This window comes from Bactrocera dorsalis, chromosome 2, assembly GCF_023373825.1.
Source record: "Bactrocera dorsalis isolate Fly_Bdor chromosome 2, ASM2337382v1, whole genome shotgun sequence".
NCBI classification, from domain to species: Eukaryota; Metazoa; Arthropoda; class Insecta; order Diptera; family Tephritidae; genus Bactrocera; species Bactrocera dorsalis.
The window spans coordinates 71961911-71988772 of NC_064304.1; the positions used below are offsets into that span (position 1 = coordinate 71961911).

At 34.6% G+C, this 26862-nt stretch overlaps 1 protein-coding gene across 12 annotated transcripts in view; it reads left to right on the top strand.

The window, feature by feature from the left end:
• Positions 1-26862, top strand: part of LOC105232869 (protein unc-13 homolog 4B) — a 153860-nt gene that overhangs the window by 94994 nt on the left and 32004 nt on the right. For 10 of the 12 annotated variants that reach the window (XM_049449863.1, XM_049449861.1, XM_049449862.1 and 7 more), the window contains 2 exons: positions 21154-21414; positions 21483-21652. In XM_049449863.1, coding sequence (XP_049305820.1) covers positions 21154-21414; positions 21483-21652 — 431 coding nt within the window. Of the gene's footprint in view, positions 1-921; positions 1232-5310; positions 7330-21153; positions 21415-21482; positions 21653-26862 lie in introns of those variants that run through there. The other 2 variants (XM_049449868.1, XM_049449867.1) reach the window with 2 other exon arrangements.

Here is a 26862-nt window from a genome sequence, read left to right on the forward strand (position 1 = left end):
TACACCACAATAATGCACCATCCCATACTGCCCTCGTAATTCGTGATCATTTTGCCAGAAACTCAACCCATATCGTTCCGCAACCACCGTATTCACCTGATCTGGCGCCGTGCGACTTCTGGCTGTTCACCAAGCTCAAAAGACCGCTTCGGGGACACCGTTTTTATACGATAGAGGAGATTCAAGCCGCAGCGAAGACGGAACTGAAGGCCATCACGGAAAGTGACTACAACCAGTGTTTCGAAGATTGGAAAATCCGTTGGCATAAGTGCATTGCATCGGGAGGGGATTACTTTTAAGGGGATGAAATTGATTTGGAAGAATAAATAAAGAATTTTCAAAATAAATACAATGTCACCTTATATTTGGGCACAGTAGTATCTATTCCTATACATAAATTTTACCGATATTTGTGCTTCTATTCTATTTATTTTTAATTTTATCATTTTTATCTTTACACGCTCGTAAATTTTTTGCGAAATTAAACTTTGCAGTGAAAGTGTTGTACAGTATTACGTTTAATTATACAACGTATAGTTTTCATTGTTGTTTTACTTTGCATACCGTTAATGTATAAATACTGTAGGCATATTGTACCCAGACTTTACTGTAGTTGGTTTTACTACATGAGCAGCCTTTGGTCCAACAATTTTAGTTAATTTGTTCTTGGCAGATTTAACCTTGTTGGCCGACTGTTAAGTTTTCACCCGTTTTGTTCGAAAGTCAACGAACAACAAGAATTCAGTTCGCATACGAGGTGTGTTCAAAAAGTATTGCGAATTTTGTGTTTTTCATTTATTTATTCATGAATATATATTTTGTCCCCTTCAAAGTATTCCCCATGAGATATTATACGCCTGTGCCAACGGTTTTTCCAATCTTCGAAGCACTTCAAAAAATCATTTTTTTTATCTTCTTCAGCACCTCCTTCGATGCCGTCTTTATCTCGTCAAGAGAAGCGTAACGTCGTCCTTTCATGAGCCTCTTCAGTTTAGGGAACAAGAAAAAGTCACAGGGGGCCAGATCTGGGGAATACGGTGGCTGCGGCATCATTAGTGTGTTGTTTTTGGCCAAAAAGTCGCGCACAAGCAACGATGTGTGAGGAGGGGCGTTATCGTGGTGCAAATATGCAATAAGTGCAATAAGTGGAACCATTGCTCAGGCCATCCAAGGTAGTATTTAGCTAACTTGAAAAGTCGGGACTAGAATTCAATCGAGAAGCTTTAGAGCATCTTTATTGCTGTTACGGTTATAAAAAGGGTACATTGAATATTTTTTAAATTATGTTTTAAATATAATTTTTAAAGCAAATGGGGCAGGGCTAAGATCAGGTGTAACCGAACATTTATACTCCTGCAAGCATTAAAGTGACACGGAAATGATTATATAAAGAACGAGTATAAGAGGCTAAGAGCACTCTATACACTGATTTCATTCATATTCAGCGCTTAACCACATTATATTTATGAATTATCAAAATATCAAAAATATTGACCAACATAAACGGCTTAAAATCAGGTAAAGAGTCGGAAATCATTATATCGGGTGTATTTATGCTTGGAGAATCTGTGAACTGATTATTTTATAACTTTACTCAAGTATTAGCGGAAATCTATTTCCATACAATTTTATTAGGAAACCTTTGGACTGACATATTCGGTATAAAGAAATTTCCAAAATCATTATAAATAGTATATGGTAGCTGGGGTAATGCGATGATCGAGTTTTACCTATTTCCTACATTAGATGCTATTAATCAACTTCTTCCAATTGTGGCCATAAAAAGTTGGTTATCATCGATCTATACCACTCTCCATTAAGAGAAATGGTTTCAAAAGAAGAACGGACCGATGATTCCACCAGACCAAACAAACACCAAAATGTGAATTTAGGTGAATATAATGGTTGTTCATGAAGAGTTTGTGGATTTTTGTTTATTTACCGCACCACTCAGATAAAAGTGAGCCTTACCAGAGAAGAGAGATGTTCTTAAAAAAATCGTTACCGTTTTCAAGTTATTCTAAGGCAAAATCAGTTTCTAAGCGAGAACAATTTTAGAAGTAAATTCATAAACAACACAAATAGCGCTCATAGTTAAGACATTCTGAGTATATATAGCATAATGTATAAATATATATATTGTATATTCAATAAAGTTGTTAGTTGCCAAATTGAAACACTAAGGTTGACAAATCCCGAAATATAAAAAACTATAATACTCTCTTTAGCAACTTTGTTGCGAGAGTATAAAAAGCAACCTATGTATGCCATGTAGGCGTCATTGAACCACAGTTGGCATCCTACAAAGTGGTAGTGTGCGTAATTGTATATAAATAATACACAGCTATAACGTGTACCGATGATCAGTTTCAATTTCCGGTAAAAACATTTTTCGCGTTAATTTTTAACAAGTCCCAAGGCCAAACCTTCTTATTCAACCTACGAAAAGAATGCTTTACTCATGGTTGGGATATTGCCACCACGATATAAAATAATATCTAATATTGTTTACAGCGAAGCTCTGACTCAATAATTTTAATGGCTTTTGTTGTCTACAAAAGCTTTGTAAAACTTTTTATAAACATTAGAAATAAAAATAAACTAATCAAATATTAAGAAAACTTAATAATTCAAAATAATAATAATAATAAATAAGTAAAAAAAGGCGTAACAAGTTGTGAGTTAAAATAGGTTACATAAAATATTTATTTAAAACGCGTGTGAAGGTTTAAAAATCGAATTCAATTACTAAAACTTACGGAAAAGTTTTCTCCATTTATACACACGAAGTGTTTTTAATATAAAGTATGTAACTGGACGACCCGTCCACGCTTTATTGTGGCTGACACATAGTAATACTTTTACTACCATCTTTATGATTTCTGTTAGTTAGATTATAACTATTAGTTAATGAGATATAGCACTTTTTTGAAGCAACTTGTGTTAGATTACAAAAAAAATTTATCATAAACAAATTTCGTGTGTTAATAAAGCATTGCTTTTTGGGGGGAAAATACTGTTGAATTTATGAAAAGAAGTTTGCTAAGTTGGAAAGAAACGATATGAGCTCCGAGGGAATGACGTCCTAAAGAAGAGAAAGCTATGCAAGTGGGTGCCTCACAAGTTCATAATCTAACAAAAACACCGAAATGTTGATTCTGAGAATTATTTGAATGCTCTTTAATCGTAATAAAAACAAATTTTTGCGTCGGTGTGTGACTGTTGAAACATGGCATCATCATTTCACTCTGGAGTCCAATCGACAATCATTCTAACAGATTGCAAGTGATGAACCGGGTTTCAAGCGTGAAAAGACGAAAAGGTCGGCTGGTATACATCGACCTATTACTGCGCCAGTTATAATCCATTGCACTGCGTATTTGGTTGCAGTTCTATTCTACTATTCCAAACATTTAGCAATTGTATTATTTTTAAGGAAGAATCAGTTTGAACTTGTACGCATATAGTTACTTCATCGTTTCCGTTTAAATATTCCTCGTTAGAGAGCTGCGATAATAAACGTGTCAGATCGCTGCTAAATTCAAAGTGTTATAGGGATAACCGCGGACTTCGATGCGCTATTTATAGGCACGCTACCCCGGCCGCCCTGTACCGCCGCAAACGCTACGTCATGCAATTTTTAAATCTGTAATGTCTTCGAAAATATTCATTATATCATATGCAGTACATACATACAGATCTATATTAACAGATCTACGAGGGCTGTCCGATAAATAACCGACCTCAACGTGAAGCTAGTGGCACATCTGAAAAAGAAGTTTTTACTTCAAATTGTGCATATTATAATAGCTACTCGCCAAAATTTCAGAAATTTATCTTGCGCAATTATCTGTTAACAGTCGTTTTTGTGAGTCTATTTCGGTGATTTCCCCAAAATGGAAAAAATTGAATATCGAGCTGTAATTAAATTTTTATTTTTGAAAGGCAATACGCCTTCACAAATCAAAGATGAGTTAGACTCTGTGTATGGTGACTCTGCAACATCGTTTACCACCGTAAAATTTTGGGCAGCTGAATTTAAACGTGGTCGCAGGAGCTTGGAAGATGATGAACGTCCTGGGTGTCCAAAAACTCTAACCACTAACGATAACATCGCTAAAGTTCATCAATTGGTACTAGACGACCGCCGGATTAAAGTTATGGAAATAGCTGAGATTATGAAGATGTCAAAAGAACGTGTTTGTCACATATTAAATCAAGATTTGGGCATGAGAAAGCTGCCCGCGCGTTGGGTGCCGCGTTTGCTTTGTTTGGGTTGCAGAGATGGGAGCATCGCTGGGAGAAGTTTGTGGAGTTACAAGGAGACTATGTAGAAAAATAAAAAAAAAAAAAATTGAAAAAGTCGCGTGCATCATGGTTAGGTCGGTTATTTATCGGACAGCCCTCGTATGTATATTAAAACGATGTATTTAAAGCAGTGTTGTCCAACGTGACTGTGTGCACGTTATGCTTGTGTTGGTTATTCTAGCGTCAACTGATCGCAAAATTTTGCTTTGCTTGCCTACGAAGTTGAATACAGTAGCACAATCGTGCTTTCACAGACACTTGTCGCGACATGTTGGTGTGAGGTGTCTGGCACTGTCCGTGCGCTATTGTGCGCATAGGCCGTGGACAACGCTGATTTAAGGTATTGAATTGAATAAGTATTAATGCTGTATTGGTTAAATTGCTTCGAAAATTAGCCATTAATGTAAATGACAAAAAAATGTTATTGTGGGATATCCATAAGAGCTAGACTTATACCATCGCGGAGTTTCAGTAGACCTTTTCAATGTTTACAATACTTAGTACATTGTTTTAATAAATCGTGTAGGGTTCAGCCTACGTTTTCAATGTAAGCGGAAAACATGTAATTATTTCCGACATCACATTAGAAACCTCAAAAATAATAGTATTTCTCCACTATTTAATGGATGTTATTATATATGACCTTCCTCTTTAATCAATCTATCTATTAAAGAAAAAACCGCATCGAAATCCGATTTCGTAATTTTAAAGATTTAAGCATACAAAGAGACATAGGGACAGAACTTTTGTTTTATACTATGTATTGCTGAATATTCGCAAAAATAATCAGCGATGGGCATATAGTGTGATTAACTTGCTTTGTTAAACTTTCCAATTCGTGAAATGGCACAACAACAATGCAAACGCAAGAAAATTATGCTATGCACCAACACACATGTATTCTTCCTCTTTGCACATAGCAAAATAATTGCAACTTTCTGCCAACTGTCCATATTATATATTCACCTATACATTTCGCTCATATTTCTGTTTCTGCAATAGGGTATTCTCGTGATTTGCATATTTATACTACCTAATCCTTGTGGCATTTACTACAGTGGCCATATAAAGGAGCGCGCCGTCGCCGAGTATTGTCATTCACCACGTAGATGAACGTCTAGCCACAATCCGCATCAAAGTGATGTTCTTCAACATATCACCCATGCCCCGACGGAAGAGAAGAACGATGTGACTAACGATGCCTTCTATGAGAGCTTGAAGCGCACCCATGAGAGTTGGCCTCGCCCCGAAGTCAAACTCGTGCTTGGCGACTTTAACGCCAGGATGGGCAAGAAAGGTATGTTTGGCACAACTGTCGGTAAATTCTGCCTACACGAGGAAACATCCACAAATGGGAAACACAGAAAGAGAGATAGGCCGAAATGCGTGAGTATGAACAGCTTGCCACGCTGGCCGACAGGTGTAATGGTCGAAAATTCTACGAAAAGATGCGGCGTCTAACTGAAGGTTTCAAGACCGGAGAATGCGCATGTAGAACCCCCAGAGGTGATCCGATGCTCAGAGCGTAAAATTATATAGAGATCACAGCCTGCTGAATGGCAATGAAAATATAACGCCAAGAGAAGACAAACCCGATTCCCCAATCGATGACGATGGAGCAGACGTTCCATTGCTCGACCATAAAGAAGTTCGAATAGCAAATATCCGTCTTGCCGGCCGAGCTATTCAAACACGGTGGAAGAACTGATAACAGCATGGAACAGCTTTTTATAGAATATGGTCGGATGAAAGCATGCCCAAAGTTTGGAATTTAAGTTCTGCCCAATCCACAAAAAGGGAGACCCAACAATCTGCGCCAATTATCGTGGGATAAGCCTCCTCAACATGACGTATAGGGTTCTATTGAGCGTATTGTGATTCACCATGCGCCAAATCTTGGGAAATACCCGTGAAAAGAAAATCGACACGCACCACCTCTTCGCCGATTTCAAATCTACTTTAAACAGCACGAAAAAGAGCTGCTTTTATGCCACGATTTCTGAATTTGGTATCACCGCAAAACTAATACGGCTGTATAAACTGACGATGACTAAAAGCTCCGTCAGGATCGGGAAGGACCTCTCCGAGCCATTCGATGCCAAACGATGTTTTAGGTAAGGCGACCTTTCATGTGACTTTTCAACGTTTTTCTGGAGAAAATATTTCGAGCTACAAAACTAAACAGAGAAGGTACCATATTCTGTAAGAATGTACAGTTGCTGCGCCGTTAATTCTGATTTCTACGGAATGGATAAAGAAACGAAGCGTATGGGGACTAGTGGTGGTGGTGGTGACCGACACCAAGATTAAATATCTGTTGTCATCAAACGCACTCGCGACTAGGCACCCACGCCATTGTTGAGAGTCATAACTGAAGAAGGACCTGGCTTCGCTTTGAATCTGCTATTGGCGCCACCTTGCGAAAAAAAGAACTGACAGGTGCGCTGTTGGAAACTCAGCTATAACCGCATAAGCGGCTTCTACGCCAAAATTCAAATTGGACTATAACTGTTCATGCCTCTAGATACGGAATATGTGGACCCCAGTTACCAATGCGAAAATTTTAATATAAATAATATCGATAAATCTGTGAGATTTGTTATTGCAGTTCGGACCCAATCTTTTCTTAACGATAGAACCGGATGTGGGCTCTTAGCCGCCATATACCTAATATTGGGTAGTCGAAAAGTTCACAAATATGTACCATTTTCTTCGATAGAGACAATTTTCATCAGTGTAAATCGAAATTTCAAAATTTCCAGAACGGAAGCGAGCGAACAATTATTGTACTTTACGAACTGATACAGCAACGTCTCCATAGACATCACAAATTTCATTGGTGGCATAATGCAATTCCCTCCTCTGCCCCCAATATAGCATATTGGGTAAAAGTTCAGGAGAGCGGCTTTTCCGAAAACGTACACCAATTTTCACGGGAAAGGTCTTAAAATACTCGTTTTTAGTTCTAATTTACGAATATGTTAGGCGCGTGCCTTTAAAATCAGTATTTTCTTTGTTTTTATCAAAAAACATCGTATTTCCCGAAATCAAAAATTCAGTTTTGCACTTTACACGTCTTTGGATGTTGAAATTATACTTTCTATAAGTTACATTCACGTAATTATTGATGTTCTTTCGTTAATCAATAAGATAAATAGGTTTTTTTGTTATTTTTATAAAAATATGAAAAACTTTACAATCACTTCACTTCAACGAAAATGGTAAGGTATGTTCGAAATTATGGCACAGCTGTTGTAAATTCGAATGGCCACTATTGATTCATGATCGTTTTCGAATTATCGATACTCTCAATATTTGAGGTTGATCGAGAATATTTTAATTTATTTATATTTTCCCCAATTATTATTATTTTTCTATTGTGTATTTCTCATTTTTACCAAATTTTTTTCAAACTCGAACATTGAGAATATCGATATTTTAATTTATTTTTATTTTTCCAATTAATAATATTTTTCTATTATATATCTCTCATTTTTATCAATTCTTTAGTCTCGAATATCGAGAGTATCGATATTTCGAACCCGATCACTGCTTGTATCACTAGTTCTCAATTGAATTTCGAACAGTGATGCCATTTATAGCGTGAATATTGTGCAAAATCGAAATATTTTTTATTGTTTTTATTGCAAAAAAACAGAAAAATAGATAACGCGCCATATATATTCGTAAATTGGAATTAAAAACACGAATTTTAAGACATTTCCCGTGAAAATTGGTGCACGTTTTCGGAAAAGCCGCTCTCCTGAACCTTTACCGCATATTGTATAATGATTTTCGACTTTCCACCTGACTTTAAGGGGTTTGGGGTAGTCAGAGGCACGAAAAAATGAGTTTTCAGTATTTCTTTTTTGCTATTAAATCATGTTATTTTACAAAAGTAGTAATATGATGTGTTGACTTGAAGTCACGAAAATTAAAAAAAAAAAATATTTCCAAAGTTATAGTTAATTGTGTTGACCCAGTTCCATAAAAAGGTACTTGCGGTGACAACTATAAGACCTTGGAGATTCATCTAAAATCAATCGGACAAAAAAAAATTAGTTTTATAAATAGATAATCCTGGGCTTGATCGAAGGATTTTTTTTTTTCAAAATTAACAAAATGGCGGCCTCAGGAATTTTTTTTCTAAATTTTTGCGAAAAAATCAACAGTTAATTGGTCTTAATAAATCGAAATATTCGAAAAAATAAAAATCCTTCTACCAGGCCCGAGTTTATTATGCATTCTAAAAGCTGTATAAATTTCATTAAAATCTACTGAACGGTTTTCGAGTTACAGTTGTCATCGATTCAAAAAACATAGTTTTGAGAAAAACGCGTTTAAAGTTTCACACTAGCGCTTTGAAGTGCCCGAGCTCTCTTTATTATTTGTCGAATAACTCAAAAACTAATTATTGGATCAACATGAAATTTTCAGGGAATATTTTTAAGATATTACACTTAACGAAAATGCAAAAAAATTTAGTTAATTTTTTGAAAATTCTACCTACCCCTAACCCCTTAAACCGTTGATATTGCTCGTAATATTTAATGAAATTAAATGGAAAAGTTTCCTTGGAAATTATGTGGTTTGCCACTTTGAAATTGGCCTAGACTTCTGTCTACATTTTATATTATTAATACGTTTTCCAACTCATTATATTAAATTTAGCAACTTCAGTTAAGTTTATACATAAGTCTCATTTAAGGATGATTTTAATATAATTTTCGTTGAAGCAGTTAAAATTTATCAATAAACTAAGTAAGTACATAACCTTCTATAAAAATTAATAAGACGCCAAATTTGATTGTTATTCATTCACGATTTCTTCGATTAATGGATGTTGAATTATTTTTCTTTGGCGAGAGTGTTGCAGTTGAGATCTGTCAGCTTTAGGCGTGAAACCTTTTGCCAATGCTTGCCATTCATATGGTAGGACTATAATTTCTTCTTTGAGTCTCATATCCGCTTGGGGGTGAAATTTGGGTGGGGCTTCTGGACAATTTTCGGGATTTGCTTTTGCAACAAAACCCTCTTTATGTTTATGCTGCAAGAGAGTGAGCTGGAAAAACTTTTTATATGTAACATTGAATGATGTCCTTTATGACAATAAACGCAATTGAATTTTCTCTCGCAATATTTAAGCGTATGCATATGTGGCAAACAGTTGGTGTAAAGACTTTTTGTTTTTACAAAATTGTTTCGATCGATAATATTTAATTTTTTGAATCTCTCGAGAGATTTGAGCTTATGTCCTCCTGTAAATAGTTCGGATGATGTTTATTTGTGCTGTTTGGATGTGAATGTTTGTTTTTTGAAAAAGTTTTAGTTGGTAATTTTTACGTTTCGTTCTGACTAGTTTTTTTGTCAACACTTTTTACAATTTCGCATTGGGTAGTTAAAATATCTTTCATGATTTGCCGCGTTAGACATTTTTTCCGAAATACGAGCGATGACTTCCCAGCTTTCTATGGGAAAATTTTGTGTCCATAGAACCGATAGTTGTCAAGAATTTATTTTTTGATTTCTAATACCGATTCAGAATTGTCTTAAATCGGATGAAAGATCGAGTGCAGTATCGTATTAAACAGTAACTCTCAGCAATGAATTTAGTGAAGGAATAAAATTGTGATATAAATGTCACGGAATAAACTAGTAAGTGCTTTGTTAGAGTATCCTATAAAAGCCTTAAAATTTAAGTTTTTTTCTAATTTTGCTGACTACAAATTAAGTTTGTTTTTAACATTTCATAGTTTTATTGATTATAATTTTATTTTGTTGTTAACATTTCTTAGATTTGTTGATTATAAATGAAGATAACTTCCTGTATACTTGTTTTATTTATTGCGTATGACCAGGGCAACATAATGTAAAAACTGCTACTGTTGTACGTTGTTAGGATACCCTTCTTGCAAATAGTGGAGTGATAGTATGTTTTATGGGAAAATAAGATCGGGCAAACTGTGTAGGTGGCTCGCTGATTTGCTTTTCTCTTTTTTGGAGAAACACCCGCCGAAGTGCTTCTGTATTGCCCGGACAATATTAGCTAGTTGTCAGCTAATATTTTTTTTCTACGAGTTATTTCATCCTGAACAAGGTCTTGTCCAAGATATTCGAGAAAAGCCTACGCTTATATGTTTTTACGCGTTCCAATTAGGGTGGGTATCGGCCCATAAAACGTAGGCATTTACAGCCGAGACATCCACAATAATCGAGAAAATAGCTAAGGGCCAACGAGTAGTTTTTCTCTTGCACGTACATATTTGTTTCTACTAATTGATCAAATGTGTCTACTCCAGATTTTATAGAATTATAAAAATCGATCATTTCCAGCAACTTCTATGAATGGTTTTCAATAGTGTTTTTGTTATGATGCAAAGTGTTCAATACAGTAACCATTTTATACTTTTTAAGTTGTCCATCGAAGAAATAACGACTGCTTAGTACTGGTAATCGTCTTAACTCTTGATTAGTGCCACAATCCGGCCAAAAGTGCTTATTATTTCTCACAATGCCCACCAAATGATTATATTTATCTCTAATTTTTTTTATCGCCCTCGATGTTGGTGAACTCTAAAATATTTTTTGTTTCGGTGTCAGGGATAGGTCAAATGGTCCTTCTATATTTGATATTCAGTGCACAGCATATGCTTTAACCTCGGGGTGTCGACGAATTATATTTTCTGTTCTGGCTCTAGTCCTTGTGCCACATTATTTTATAACCTGTTAAAAAATAAATACGCAGGAATTCGTAAAAGAAATACCACAATTTTTTGTCTTTTATCAAGTATAAAAAAAAACATTAGAGGGTCACTATGACCGTAAGGTTACAGAAGGGTTAAGTAAGAGCTTTACTATCAATAAAATTAATAAAGCGACGATAACAAGATTTTTTAATTAAAATTAAATGACTTCAACAAGAGTATTTCGTATTTATTGATACCGTACTTATTTTTGGAATTTTTTTGAATGGCAAATGATTTCCTCATTAAATACTTATGTATACTCTTGAAACCTGTTTTATATAATAGTTTTGTCACCTAACGGTTGTAGGTATCATATAAAACAAATGATCAAGATGACGAGGAAAATTGAAATCCGAGTGACTATCTGTCTGTCCGTACATCCGTCCATCCGTCCATCCGTGCAAGCTGAAACTTGAGTAAAAATTAAGATATCTCAATTCCTTAGTACAAACAAAATTACGAGTTCGTAAATGGATGTAATCTAGCACAGGGGATCGCATTAGCTAAGGACATGTGGGTACAATGTGTTTAAAAAGTGCGCATGGCCCTCTAATACATTAAAATACGTATCGCCTAAAGTAATAAAGCCAAAACAAATAAATTTTCTCAGCGCTAATATGATAAAAACTATAAAAAAACTGTTCAAGCTTCTAGATACCGAATACGAGGGCTGCTATATATATTTTTGGCCTAATAATGAAAATAGGAATATTTATCAAAGTAGGTACCTTTTAAATTTATACTAAGAAAGATATTTCATTATAAAAATAACATTATTAACTAAAAAAACGGAGAAATAATAGTCCCACATTCAACAAAAAATATTTGTTTATAAAATGTATTTTTAGTTTATAAAACATGAAAAAAGTTTAACTTCGGTTGAAAGGAAGCCACAATATGCTTCACAAATGTAAAATATTCCTTACGAGACCTTGATTTTGATCGGTTAGTTTTTATACTAGCTATATGCTATATGGTTCGTTCTGACAATTTCTTCGTAGGTTTCATCATTGCCTCAAATAAGGGCCCATATCTAATTTCTGGAACGTATCTCGTCAAATGAAAAGATTTTCCATACAAGCACTCGAAGTAAAAATTTTGAATGCAAATTTTGGTAAAAAAACGTAATGCTGCGACGACAATATGTTGATTGTTCGCAACCAAAAAAGGAAGAACGGCCTCTTGTTGTCGGGAAGTCGGTTTTGATTGTGCGTTGAGGGGGCGTAGCTTATCTAGCTAATAATTGTATTATAATTTTCTTTCGTACATCTATTTATTTCGATCATTGTTGAATTCTGTCTCAATTTATCTACTAGTATAACTGTGCCTTGGATCGAAACAATAATATTGAATCTTTATTTATACATTACTAGGGGACCCGTCCACTTTTTACTGTGGCTGATACATATATAGTACTACTAATACCATCTATGTATATGATTTCTATTAGTTTAGGAGATATAGCATTTGGGTGAAGCGCAAAATGTATCAAATAGCATTTCGTGTGTTAATAAAGCATTGGTTTTTGGGGGCTGTGCACCAGTGAAATCAACCGATTTCAAGCGTGGAAAGACAAAAAATCGGCTGGCAATGGTTATGGCATGAGTCTTTTGGGATGCACGTGGTATATTATTTATCGAATGATTACTGAGCTAGTTTTAATCCCTTGCACTACGTATTTGGTTGCACTTCTATTCTACCATTCCCAATATTTAGCAATAAGTTCATCAGTCAGATCAGTTTAAAATTGTACGCATATACTTCAACGTTCCCGTTTAAATATTGCATTGCTTTGTGCAATGCTTCGAAAAGATATCTGTATATTTCAAATTATAACAGACCTTTTAATCAACACTCCAATTATTCCGCTATATTTTTATGCCAGATATCGCGTTTTTGTTGTGAGTGCATTTGCGCCCTTTACCCATAATCTAGCAAAGTATCCGCAATGCCTTGACGCCGAAAATGTCAATGCCATTTTTTGTTGAGTTTTAAATAAATCTGACGGGTTTGTCCAAAAAAACTGCCTGCTTCAAAAGCGCAATCAGTATAACCCATATACTAAGCATGTACGTATGAAAATTTTTACTTATGTATTTCTTTCTATTTTTGAATTACTAAAATTTTCAAATGATTCTTACATGAATTTTGAACAAATGCCTATGATTTGAAATATAATTTTGGTATTTATGAATTTTATTACAGTTTAACATAAATATATAAGATATGTCCTTACTCTGCTTCTAAGCTACCTCCCCACTAATTTTCAGTCAAATCGGTTCAACCGTTCTTATAAATGACAGGCACTCTGAAGATACCAATTCTTGTTGGTTGATTTTCCTTGTCATCAAGCCAAGTTTTTGCTTCAATTGTATTTTTATACTCTTGCAACAGAGTATTATATTTTTGTTCACCTAACGGTTGTACGTATCACCTAAAACTAATCGAGATAGTTATAGGGTTAGACATATATATGTAAGTGATCAGGGTGACGAGAAAAGTTGAAATTCGGTTGACTGTCTGTCTGTCCGTCCATGCAAGCTGTAACTTGTGCAAAAATTGAGATATCTTGATGAAACTTGGTATGCAAGTTCTTAGTACAAAGGACCTAACTGACCGATTTCTACATATTCCTATGTCGCGTTGTGAAAATGAGCGAAATCAGACAATAACTACGCCTACTTCCCATATAGCTCAATTTTAAATTCATTCGTTCAGTTTCCAGTACACAAATCAAGAATCAATTAATATAACGGGATTAAACTTTGAACGAATAATGCCTTTAGTGTGTGCCACCTTATAACCAAAAATTGTACAAAACCGGTACAAGCCCCTAAATACCGAATATTTAGACACCAGTAACTATAGTTGACTTTTGTTAGAAAATATTGGTTAATCTTTGAGATATATAATTGAAATTCAGGGATAATTCTTCTTTGACAATGATATGTCTGTACATCAAAAAAGGGTTCAATCAGATCAATACATCCATTAGCCCCCATATACCCAATTTACTTATAATAGAGTATCTTTGTGCCTAAAACAGATAAATTTGAGCGAAAACTTGACTTACCCGCCATATAGGAGTTATATGTAGTATATGTATATATTGCTTGAATTCCGATCCTCAGATTGACGTTTTACACCATAAAGTATTTTCCTAGCTTTGATCCTTGTAAGTTGCGAGAGTATAAAATGTTCGGTTGCACCCGAACTTAAGCCTTCCTTGTTTGTTTCCCTTAAAAAAGCAATATTTTATCAACATTCCTTTTAATCCATTTTTATCTTCCCATCTAAATAAAAATTCGCTCCTCGCAATACTTGAAAACTCACCATGCAGGGGTAAAAGCGTTGGTTGCGCTTTTCGAAAACGCCTACTGCTGATTAATGACAGAGAAGCATGCAGTAGAACCGTAAGAAACTGTACAGACTGCTTTCTTTACAAGCCTAATTTGCAAACCAAAAAAATGGGAAATATGCAATTAGAAAGACTTCAAGCGACCCTTTCTTATATGTGGGGAGAATTTTTGTGGTCCAATATATACGACTTCAAAAATACGCGGTCGACCACCCGTAAAAAAGTAACCAAGGTTATACCACACAAGGCGCTGATATTTGGCGAATTATGGGAAACGATGGGGAAGTTCGCCATGTCTGGTCGTTCGCACACTCTCAACCAAAGTGGATGCCAGGTCCCCAACGACAGTTGTTCTCTGTAAGCACTGCCACCAGCAGTGGCTGCAGTGATCCAAAACTTATCTGATGAGCCTTCAGGAGCTGCACCCGAAATACAATCTGCAGAAGGGCCAGATGGCAAGATACGAGTGGCAGAGGTGGCAACCAAAGCTGACACAATTAAGCGCCGTATCCTACTGTGGGCAAATATGTAAGACTTTTTAATTTAAATTTCGGGAGGAAATCCATTCCTCGAAATAGTTTTTTCTTTTGTTTGTATGACTGTCAGTAACATCTGTGCCAAATGTCACATCACAATAGTAATTAGGGTTTTGTATACGCGCGTCTTTCTGAAGTACATATGTATAGTAAATGGCGTTGGCGAGAATTGGTGCTTGAGAATCGACGATTAAGAGTCAGAGATCTTATTGGCATCGTTGGAATATCGGAAGTATCATTAAAAACTATTTTGAAAGGTCATTTGGGCGTAAGAAAACCGAAAGAATGATTGGTTCCAAAATCACCAAATTTTTTCGAAAAGTAAGGTCGCGTTAATGTTTGTGAAACAGTGCTTTCCGGCTACCAGGATGTCATAAAACGTGCTAATACTGTCGTAGAATCTTGGATCTATGCTTACGACACTGAAACAGAAGATCAATCGGCCGAATATCGAAGGCCGGCAAAGGTGAAATTCTCAAACAATATCATGTATTCGCCTGACCTAGTGTGACTTCTGGCTATTCAGCAAACTTTAACGACCGTTTCGGGGAATCCGTTATGTGTCAATTAAAGACTTTAAATGTGAACGCGCATTGAAGACTATTCCGGAATTTTTCTTTAACAGCTGTCTGCATGGCATGTGTATCGAATTTTGCGACAGTTTCTTCTTCGAAAAAATTTTTTAAGCAAATTTTCAAATATGTATGTGTTCATTCATATGGAAGATAATAGTAAAAATATAATATGTGTAAATTTTCATGAACATCGATCGGTAAGAAAACAGCTTTTTGAGTTATTGTGTCTTGCGATTTTAAAAATATGGTTTCAGAAAAACGAATTTAAAGTTGAAAACGTAAACAAAAGAGGCGTCACGGTTAATCCGCAATTATATGAGAAATACTTGATCATATTCCAAAATGATCTTAAAGGATCATAATAATAATATTTGAAAACAAAAATATATTTTTTTTAATTTTTCCTCCTCTCTCCTCCTTTAATTTAATGAAACTCCCATTTGTTGTAAAAACATTTTTACGTTACATCTAATTTACTCCGTAAGCACTCAATTGTATTATCACCGCAATCGCGATAGCACGCTTTTCGTTTTACCAGTCGCATTATTTTCGAATGAAACTTTCAAAATTCGTATTCAATCTGCTGCCATCGTATTTCGCTGCCATGAAACTGTTCCAGGCTTTTTTTCTCTTTGCTTAGATTCTTTGGAAAAATATTATAATCCACAATTTTTTAATGTGAGAGCTCACAAAGATTCCACCTTTCTTTTCGCCTCTGAAAGTTTTTCAAATATTTGAACCTTGGTACCAACCTACGGTGAAACCTAATACAGTTAAATTTCCCTTACCCGAATCACCATAATGCTAAAAAACACTTTGAGTTATGGAAGGAAATTCGTATGAACTCATACTCTAGATTTGGCAATAGAAGTCAAATTCTTTACGAATTTACATCCACAACTCGAAGTCTCTCTAACTTAAAGTGTGGCCAACGTGTAAAGGACCATAAATTTTTCGCAGAACATTTTCTCAAAAACTTTAAGGCCGACTCATCAGATGTTGTCATCGTCCATGCCTCTGCACCATATCACAGGACAAAAAAAATGAGTGACTTATAGAGTTTGGTTTTTGTTCGTCGAGAGAGGATTTTACTTCTAAATTACCTACTCAGTCCAAAGTAGCACCTGTTGGAAGGAGTTATTCTGCGTTGGATTTCAAGGCTACCATTGTTATCGCTGTTAATGCTGGTTCCAAGATAGACGAAATTATCGACAACTTCGAAATTATTAATTAATTATAATAATAAAAATAAAAGTTTGCAATAACTGAGAATTTATTTGATTTGTTTTTGGTATTTCTTGTGTTTATACTCGTATATATTTTTTAAATCTGTCTTAAGTAGATGAATAGAATATGTATGTGCATGTTTGTATTCTTTTGGTTGTTTTTAACTGCAATTTGTATGTTATCTATGTTATGTGATATGAGTGTCTCTTCAAATATTTAAATTTACATATTTTTTTGAGTGTACCCATTCGATATACAATTCCTATATCAAATACTACATATTAGGTTAGGTTATTACATCCATTGGGAAAAGTCTTGCTAACGAAAATTTGGTTTCAAAGTTTGAAAAGATCCTTGAATTTAATCCAACATCTGCACAGTCCAATAAATTATGATTACCAACCTCGATTGAATAGTCAATAAATGCTCCACTGTACCATTCAGTCATTCATAATTCCCGTCCTGCTATATGGTGCAGAGGCTTGGACGATGACAGCAACTGATGAGTTGACGTTACAAGTTTTCGAGAAAAGTTCTACGAAAGATTTACGGTCCTTTGCGCGTAGGCCACGGCGAATATCGCATTCGATGGAACGATGAGCTGTATGAGATATATGACGACATTGACATATGTAGTTCAGCGAATTAAAAGACAGTGGCTACGCTGGCTAGGTCATGTTGTACGAATGAACGAAAACACTCCAGCTCTGAAAGTATTCGACGCTGTACCCGCCGAAGCAGAGGAGGAGAAAGACCTGCACTGCGTTGGAAAGACCAGGTGGAGAAGGAGCTGGATTCGTCCCGTTGCGAAAAGAAGAAGCGACTGACGCACTGTTGGTATCTTCGCTATAATTGCTTTAGCGGTGTCTACGCCAATTAAGAAGAAGAAGTACTATCTTCAGGTTACTTTTACTACTGATAATTTCTATTAACTCATACATTTTAAATGTACAAACCAAAGGTATTTGTTGTTTAAACTAATCAATGAGTTTTTTTAGTTTATTGTTGCGAATTTAATTACATAGGGTACAATTTTTTGAAGTTTGGTGAACTCGTGGAACACTGCTTGATTATAGTTCAATTACCGAAATATTTGTTGGATGGCACTTTTGTCCTTAAACAGATTTCATTAAACCTCTCGATTGGCATTATATAACTTTTTTATTCCCATCGGCTTCTTATTTGCTAAAATCATGAACAGATATGTATAACCACTCTTTTCGAAATTTTTCGAAACTTCTTTTTCTTGCATATAAAACTTATTGGATATATCGAGATGCACCCTAATTTCTATAAAGAAATTGAATTTCAAGACTTATATGAAATATCGTTATCATATAGGCGCAAAATCAAAATCGGTCCGTCACTACGAAATCCATAATTTATAAAGTATTATCTCTAAATTAAATTAATCTTCAAGGTTCAAACCATCAATACTTGCACCTTATAATCGGCTTTTCAATATTACGATGGTTTGTAAATATTCATATGTGATCGTTGAATTTTCACCTTCATTATCCTTCCAAGGCAGCAATAAACAAATGCTTGAAGTTTACTTATAGTAACTCCAGTAACCAAGTTTCACAAACATACAAAAGGTAAGACTCACGCAGACAAATATTTTAAGCTTAATATTCTACATGTCTCTTCCAAACATTCGATAGCTTAGCAAAACTAAATTTGGCTTTATGAACTCTGTTATCAATTTTCGTGCGTATATAGCCATCTCCTTATAGGTACTCAAATTGTTAAGCTGTCCGTAATTAAGCCGTAATGAATAATAATAATAATTACAATAAGACGCATCCCTGTCTCACTCAACTGCATGTAAAAAAGGTCTTTGTGAGCATCGTGAAGGACCTTGCGAGTTGCATTTTCATAACTGCTTTATATGTAATTAACACAACTTTTCTGAAACGCATTAACTACGCTTTAAACATTCTTCAGGTATCTTATCCACACTTGCAATCTTACCAGCCGTAAGCGATTTTATAGCTAAATGCCATTGACCATCTCTAAACTGGGTGGATCAACTAACACCAACAATTTTTACAAAAGCGGTCTTAGAATTAGAATCATCGTAATTTCGTCTTAGCTGTGCCAACTTTTTTTTTGATAAATTGTTATTTTAACTTTAGTTCTGATAACAAAAAGTGATGGTCACTACTGATATCCGCACTCCTTTTATTTCTTACACATTGTGAAGAGGACAATCGTTTTAATATTATTACTTTATTAAGCAAAAATTGATATTTCCATGTTAATTTGTATGTACAAATCACTAATCAACTTTTTTCCACGATTATTTAATTAGAATATTAGCTAATTTCGTTTCGCCATTCCACTTGTCACAAAAATTACTTGCAAAAGCAACAAAAAAGGTTATCGAGTGGAATTCGTACAATAAAGTATGATGACACTTCATTAAAATGGCTATTCTATTAACTATCTCCAATATCCTTGGAACTCATTTGATTTTACCTATTTTTGATTATCTTATTATTGCTTGTCTTCTATTTGTCATTTCTCTATTCTCTTCTTTGTATACAATAGAGGATGATGACACTTCACTAAAATACACGATTGTCTATCTTCAATACCCTCGGAACTCATTTGATTTTACCTTTTTATACTCTTGCAACCAGTTGCTACAGTGTATTATAGTTTTGTTCACCTAAAGGTTGTACGTATCGCCTAAATCTAAACGAGATAGATATAGGGTTGTATATACATATATAATATATAAAAAATCAGGATGACGAGAAAAGTTGAAATCCGGTTGACTGTCTGTTCGTCCGTGCAAGCTGTAACTTGAGTAAAAATTGGGATATCTCGACACACTTGGTACGTAGGTTCCTTAGTACAAAAATTTCGAGTTCGTAGGTGGGCGTGATCGAACCACTGCCGCGCCCACTATGTCCCATTAGGTGAAAACTAAGCACTTAGTTAAGATATAAAGTTGTAATTTGGTACAGAAGATTGCAGTATCAATGGTCACCTGTGAAGGTGACCCCGCCCTCTGTACATATCTCCTAAACCACTTAAGCTACAACAACCAAATGGGTACAAATAGTATTAGATCTTCTGCCGACAGTGTGGAAATGGATGAAATCGGAAAATACCCCGCTCACTCCCCATATAACGGTATTGTTAAAAACTACTAAAAGCGCGATTAATCAATAACTAAATACCCCAGAGGCGGTGTGAAAATTGGACGAAGGAGGTAGTACCGCCTACTTTTTGGTTAAATCCCATATCTCGAGACCCGACCAACTGTTTTCGACAAAATTTAGTTTGTGGCAATCCGCTTACATCACACACTATACTTTCTTAATTTTTTTCGCAATTTCTCGTTCGTTGTGATTTTTTCAATTTTATGTTTTTAGTAAGCATAAGTAAACTAAATTATATTGTCTAAATATAATTATAATTTTTAATTTATTACGTTTAATGTGCAAAACACAAAGTAGTTTTTCTGTGGTTATACAAAATCGGCAGATTTTATTATTTTTAAAATAATAAAGCGATTAAATGTCGTGTTTCAATTAAACAAATATAAAAGTAAACAAAAATTTATAAAGAAAATTAAAAATATCAGTTTTATAAAGCTCACTAACTTCCAAATGATTTTGTCTACATGTAGCTGAAGGTGTTCTGTTTTACATTTTTAATATTTCTGGTAAATAACATGCCAAATATGCACATCAACTTGAAAATTTTAAGTGGTAAGGTTTTTGTCTTATGTTACATTGTGAAAATGGACGAAATTGGACAACAATCACGCCCTTTCCCATACAGTACAATTTTAAAATCCACTTGATTCGTTAAATTTTCGGTACACAAATCAAGAACAATTAATATAACGGGATAAAACTTTGCATGAAAAATTCACTGTGTGCCACCTTATGACTAAAATATGTTTAAAACCAATAAAAACTGTTAAAGCCCCTAGGTACCGAATATTTAGACCCCGGTACTTATTGTTGACTTTTGATCTAAAATGTCGGGTCATGTGTGATATACTAATATAACTGAAATTAAGGGAAATTCCTTCTCTTATAATGGTATGTCTGTATGTCAAAAATGGATTGAATCGGACCAATACTTCCCTTAGCCTCCATACACATACCTGTGCATCTTTGTGCCTAAAATATGCAAATAAATTTGAGTGAAAACTAGGTCAGCCCCTATATAACTAATATCAGGATTTTCAAACATCCGGCTGACTTTACTCTACATACATATATTATTGATTTTACATCTTTAACTATTTCCCTGGTTTTGCTTCTTGCAAGTTGCAAGAGTATAAAATGTTTGGTTGTACCCCTTAGCCCGTCCTTTCTTGTTTTGATTATTTGGTTATTGTTTTGTATGAAAAATCAAACACAATTTTTCTACCTTAGAAACGTCGGCCACCATCTTTTTTCCAAAATTTAAAACAAACATTATCAGTGATGACATCTTGTTTTAAGATTGGAAACGTAGTAACATCAGATATTGAAGTATTGAGAGAAGTTGAAAAGGCGTTGGACTTACATGCTTATGAGACCTCTGATTTAATTCATCAGTATTATTTGGAATTGTTGGGATGTCAACAAGGAATTTCAAGGTCGGAATTTGGTCAACTCACAATAAAAACCAACTTTACACAAACTGGATTAGTGGTAAATAATAGTTAAATTTCATGTGAATAATTGTTTTGAGTTTGTTAAATTATTTAATGATATTTCAGCTTCACATTTTGAATGGGAGAAACTTGGTACCTATGGATCAAAATGGATCATGTGATTCTTTTGTTAAGATTAATTTTTATCCGACTAACAGATTTGTCAATATGCCAATATATAAAACGTCTGTTCATCATAAAACGCGATTTCCATTATACGACGAAATATTTAAAATGTAAGTAAGACTAAACATTTAAACATTTTCTTATTCACTTAATACATTTAGCCACATAAAAATGTTATATAATATTACAAATTATTACCAACTAATTGAAATAAGATAGTTCATTTTTTGTTTGATATATTCGACCTAAATTTAACTAGATTAAAATGAATAATTATAATTAGTGTATGGCTATTGGGGTGTCATTTAACCAAAAAAAACTAAATTCAGGGAAGTTAAAAAAAAGTTACGTCTGTTCAAAAATTAGTGAAAATAATGAAGAAATTCACTATATTTTGAATTTTTTTGTATAAAAAAAAACGAGAATACCACGCAAGCCACCAATGAAATTTGCGAAGTTTATGGAGACGATGCTGTATCAGTTAGTGTAGCCCAACAATGGTTCGCTCGCTTCCGTTCTGGAAATTTCGAAATTTATATTTATGAAAGTTTTACACTGATAAATAATGTCCCTAGCGGAAATTCGAACTTATATATATATTTTTTAATTCATATAAAGAAACGAAACGAGGATGGAGTCATGTGTAGAAGTTCACGCAAGTGAGGAAAGTTCTCTGATTGCCATTCACTTGGGAGTGGCCAGAAACGATTCTTTTACATGTGACTCAAGCAGCTCACGACTTCCGGTCTTTGACCAAGTATCCTCTGGGTAGCCTAAGAACATCCGTTTGAAGGCGAGCTAAAGTGAGAAGGCGAAACATCCCCTGCATAGGGTTGTGCGCTGGGTTTGGGACCCGCCACGTAAAAAACACCCCCAATGAAAAAACAACAACAGCCTCGGATGAGAGACCCCCCTTTTTGATGACGACCATGGCAAACGAAATAAGGACTACGTAGCTAAATGAGATAAGCCGCCCCCCCCTAATGCCACTACACGAACACACCACCAATACACCACACACACAGAACCTACATTCCACTACCCACACGCGAGAGGATATCCACACACATACCACAACTGTCAAAAGGGTCAACTAAAAAGTTTTTACTTCAGTCTCGTTTTGACTAAAACACGGACCTTACGCATCGCCGCTTGACCTCGCGCCTTTTTCGCTCATCCGCACATTTCAATAATTAACATTAACGTTTGCTTGTTAATTGCACCTTATTCCGGCAATCTTGTTCAAAGAGCCTCGATTTACCGTGTAAATACATTAAAATATCATTAAAACTGATTGATTACTTTTATCCCTTAACCGAGTGGTTTTATTTGAAAGTAAAAGTGAAAGTGGTAAGTGAGCTAAAAGATAAAAGGTGATTTGGACAATGCTGCCTTAAACATTGGTCCTTCGAGCCGTAAAGAAAGGCACTATTTGGAAAAAAAAAAAAAATATAGAAAAAAGAAAGATTCAAGCGGCAAAAGAATTAAAAAGTGACATGTACAAATATCCAAAAACTAAAAGGTGCGGTGACATATAAATATACATATATACACATACAAAAAAAATTTTTCAAAAAAAAAAAAACAAAAGTTCCGTGAGGTGACATATACATCTATATAAAAAAAAAAAAAAAAAAAAACGGTTTGAAAAACGGACACAGTTCCGTTGTGTGACACCCAAATCAAAATCAACAAAAAAAAAAAACAAAGCAAAATACATTTAAATATACATATACATACAAAGCAGTGCTTAAAACAAAAAAAAAAAAACAAACACCGGGCGCGAAATATTATTTATCAAAAAACAAAAGAAAAAAAATCCCCACGGGCGCGAACTTAACATATATTTAAAAATGTGTTTTTAAAAAAAAAAAAAAAAAAATCTAATTTCCTGTGAAAAACCAAAATAAACGTGAAATTAAAAACACCAAAATAAATAATTATAAAAATAATAATAATAAAAAGAACAGCCAACCAACGAAGGAAATCAAACCAACGAAGGAAATCAAACCAACGGGGGAAAGCCAACCAACGAAGAGAAACTGAAACCTGCGGAACAAGCAACCAAAAGGAAAGGAAACAGAGAGGAACCAAATTGGACGCAGTGGCAAACTACTCCCACTTCCCCATTCAACACTATATATAAAGCCCTCAAACTCCCTTGAAGCGGCACCAAGTGAGTGTATCAACTCCATTTATTATTTTAAACAATTTATACTTATTTGCATATATGTATGCTAATATTTACAGTTGATCTCTCTAAAACTGTATACGATCCTGTAAATTTTAATAGAACGGTTGCTACCAAACTGTCCGAACTTACGGTTGATTTCCGGGAAACCGAAAACAGTTTGGTACATTATATATGTACATTCAATATATGTATGAACGGTATATAGTATGACATATCTTAATATATAAAAATCACGTGTCACGTTGTTTGTTTGCGATGGACTCCTAAACTACTGAACCGATTTTAATGAAATTTTTAACACTGTGTGCAGTTTGGTCCAACTTGAAAGATAGGATAGTTTATAACTTCCCTTATAGTCGCATTATTTATTTATTGCAAATTATTTGTTTATTATTAGCAAAGAGCTATCCACCAATTGGTGGCGCTAACAACGGTATTGAGTAAGTGCGGTATGTTACAGTAGATGGCGCTACAAACATTAAAAACATTAAATGAAAATGCGTTGTTTGAAGTTTATATTATTTGTGGTAACGTTATACGGGTCTATGACTTCCAAAAAAAAATAAAAATTGGGCGGGGCGAAGTTCGCCGGGTCAGCTAGTATGTATATATAACTATATATATATATGGTTATATATACCGGCATATACATATCTGTTAAAAGGCCTACTTAAGCTTACATTTGTGTATCCAAACACACAACATTAAAAAAAAAAACAAAAAAAAATCAAAAAACAAAATTTCAAGTATTCACTTGACAAAATTTTCCGGCAATACCCCTTATACTAAAACCAGTATAAGCAGGATTGCGCAAAAAGTAAGCTAGGGCATTTGCGAAATTTAAAAAGAGAAAGTAAAAAAAATAACAAAACCAAACATACATACATATATGCCAAATTAGTAACCACTTTCATATGTACATACATACCTTTCATATGTCCGAAACAAAGTGAGAAACGAAATTAATGCGACATACACCCACATGTATGTATAATCAGCAAAACTACAATCAACCAAAAGTGCATACCTGCACTTCACGATTTTCCATTCCCGCGATATCCGTACGGCAAATATTATTTACATACATACATATCTACATACGGCATACAATTTGCCTATGCCGGCATATACAACGTACACAGGGTACTAAATTAAATTAAAATTTTACAATATTTACAAAATTCCGGAAAAATAAAGCGGCAAATGCGAAATTTTAATTTATTATAAAAATTTTAATATTTGTTATTTAAAAAAAAAAAAAAAAAAAAATTAATCACGGACAAATCAAACAAAAAATTTTAAACGTTGGTAGAAAGAAAAAGCAATTAAATACGTATTGCCATTTTCAAGTATTTACACACACTTGCTTATATTCAAAGACCAAATCGGCACCTGTCCAGCAATACCCCTTGTTCTTGTTAAAGCACAAGCAAGCAGGATTGCAAACAAAACAAAACAAAAAATCAATTTTTTGCATCTTACGTATGCACATAAACACGCACATATTGTGCAAACTTATATACAGAGGTCATCAACCTTTTTCTCCTTTTTGCATTATCGCTCGTATACGCAAGTATTTGCTAACGAGTACGAAGCATTAAAATAAAAAACAAAAACAAGAACAAACTAGTAGCTAAATACATAAGCACCGGGAATAAGTAAAAAGAAATACGCGTTCGCTATTTGATACATTGCGTATACAACAAAAAAAAAAAAACCTTTTTATCTTAAAGATTTCACGCGTACTTATTGTTATCAAAAATACACTGAGAGAATTTTTCTTTTCTCATATATACAACTTTAAATGGCCTACCCTGTATATTTCAATATTATCACATTATCTAAATGAACGGAGATTCTAAGGAATCTAAATTAACACAATATTTAAAAGTACAAAAAATGATTTCAGAAGAAAAGAGCCCATGTACACCTGCTGATGCTACACGCTCGAAGCAAGGTGCTACAAAGCAAAAAAAGATGAAAGATATTTCCTATACTAAGTTTATTGCTGAGAGTGACAGCCTAATTCGATACTGCACTCGATTTTCATCTTCACCGATTCAAGATAACTCTGAATCGGTATTAGAAATCAAAAAAGAAAATCTAAGCAATTTCTGGACACGTCTCCAAGCTGCGTATGACGCAATTGTAGAATCTGACGAATCAGATCTACCTGAAAATTTCAAATCTTCAGCATACTCCAAATATGAACACTGCTTAGACCAGTACGAGGAAACGAGAGCTATGATCTCCGATCAATTGAGATTAATTAAAGCAATTGCACCTACTCCACAACCGAGAGTAGAGCTGCCACAAGTGCAAATCCAAGAGGCGAGTTCAGGCATCCACCTCAAGGTGCCCGCCTGTGACACTGAAATTTTTCATGGTGGTTATGAACAATGGCCGTCCTTCCGGGACATGTTCACAGCCGTTTACATAAACCACCCAAAATTATCTAATGCACAAAAATTGTATCACCTCCGATACAAAACAAAAGGTCAAGCAGGGGTATTAGTCAAACAGTTCGCTCTTAATGACGAAAATTTCAATTATGCTTGGGAAGCCCTAAAAGCTCGTTACGAGAACGAAAGGATATTAGTAGACAAACAAGTCACAACATTGATGAATTTACCAAAAATTCAAAAAGAAACAAGTGAAGAATTTATAAAACTTCAATCCACTGTTTCTAATTGCTTGTCGGTTCTAGCGACACAGAATATTCCCACAGACAATTGGGACCCCATTCTGGTAAATATATGCACATCCGCATTACCAGAAAAATCGTTACTTTTGTGGGAGCAATCGCTCTCATCACGAAGAAAGTGCCCAACGTGGCAACAAATGAACGATTTCTTAACTACCCAATACGAAATTGCAGAAAGGGTAGATAAAAAAATGGTCAGAACTAAAAACGTTCAACATGACCTAAATCGAAGCTTCAGTAGGCCCCAAGCGAATAACAACAACAACATAATCGTAGTTTTTTCAAAACACAAGCGTTCACCTCCGAACAAAATAAACATACGTCATGCGAACTGTGTAAAGGAGGGCACAGGCTGAAATCTTGCGAGAAATTTAAAAAACTAAACATTAACGAAAGAAACAATTTCGTAAGAACAAAAAAAC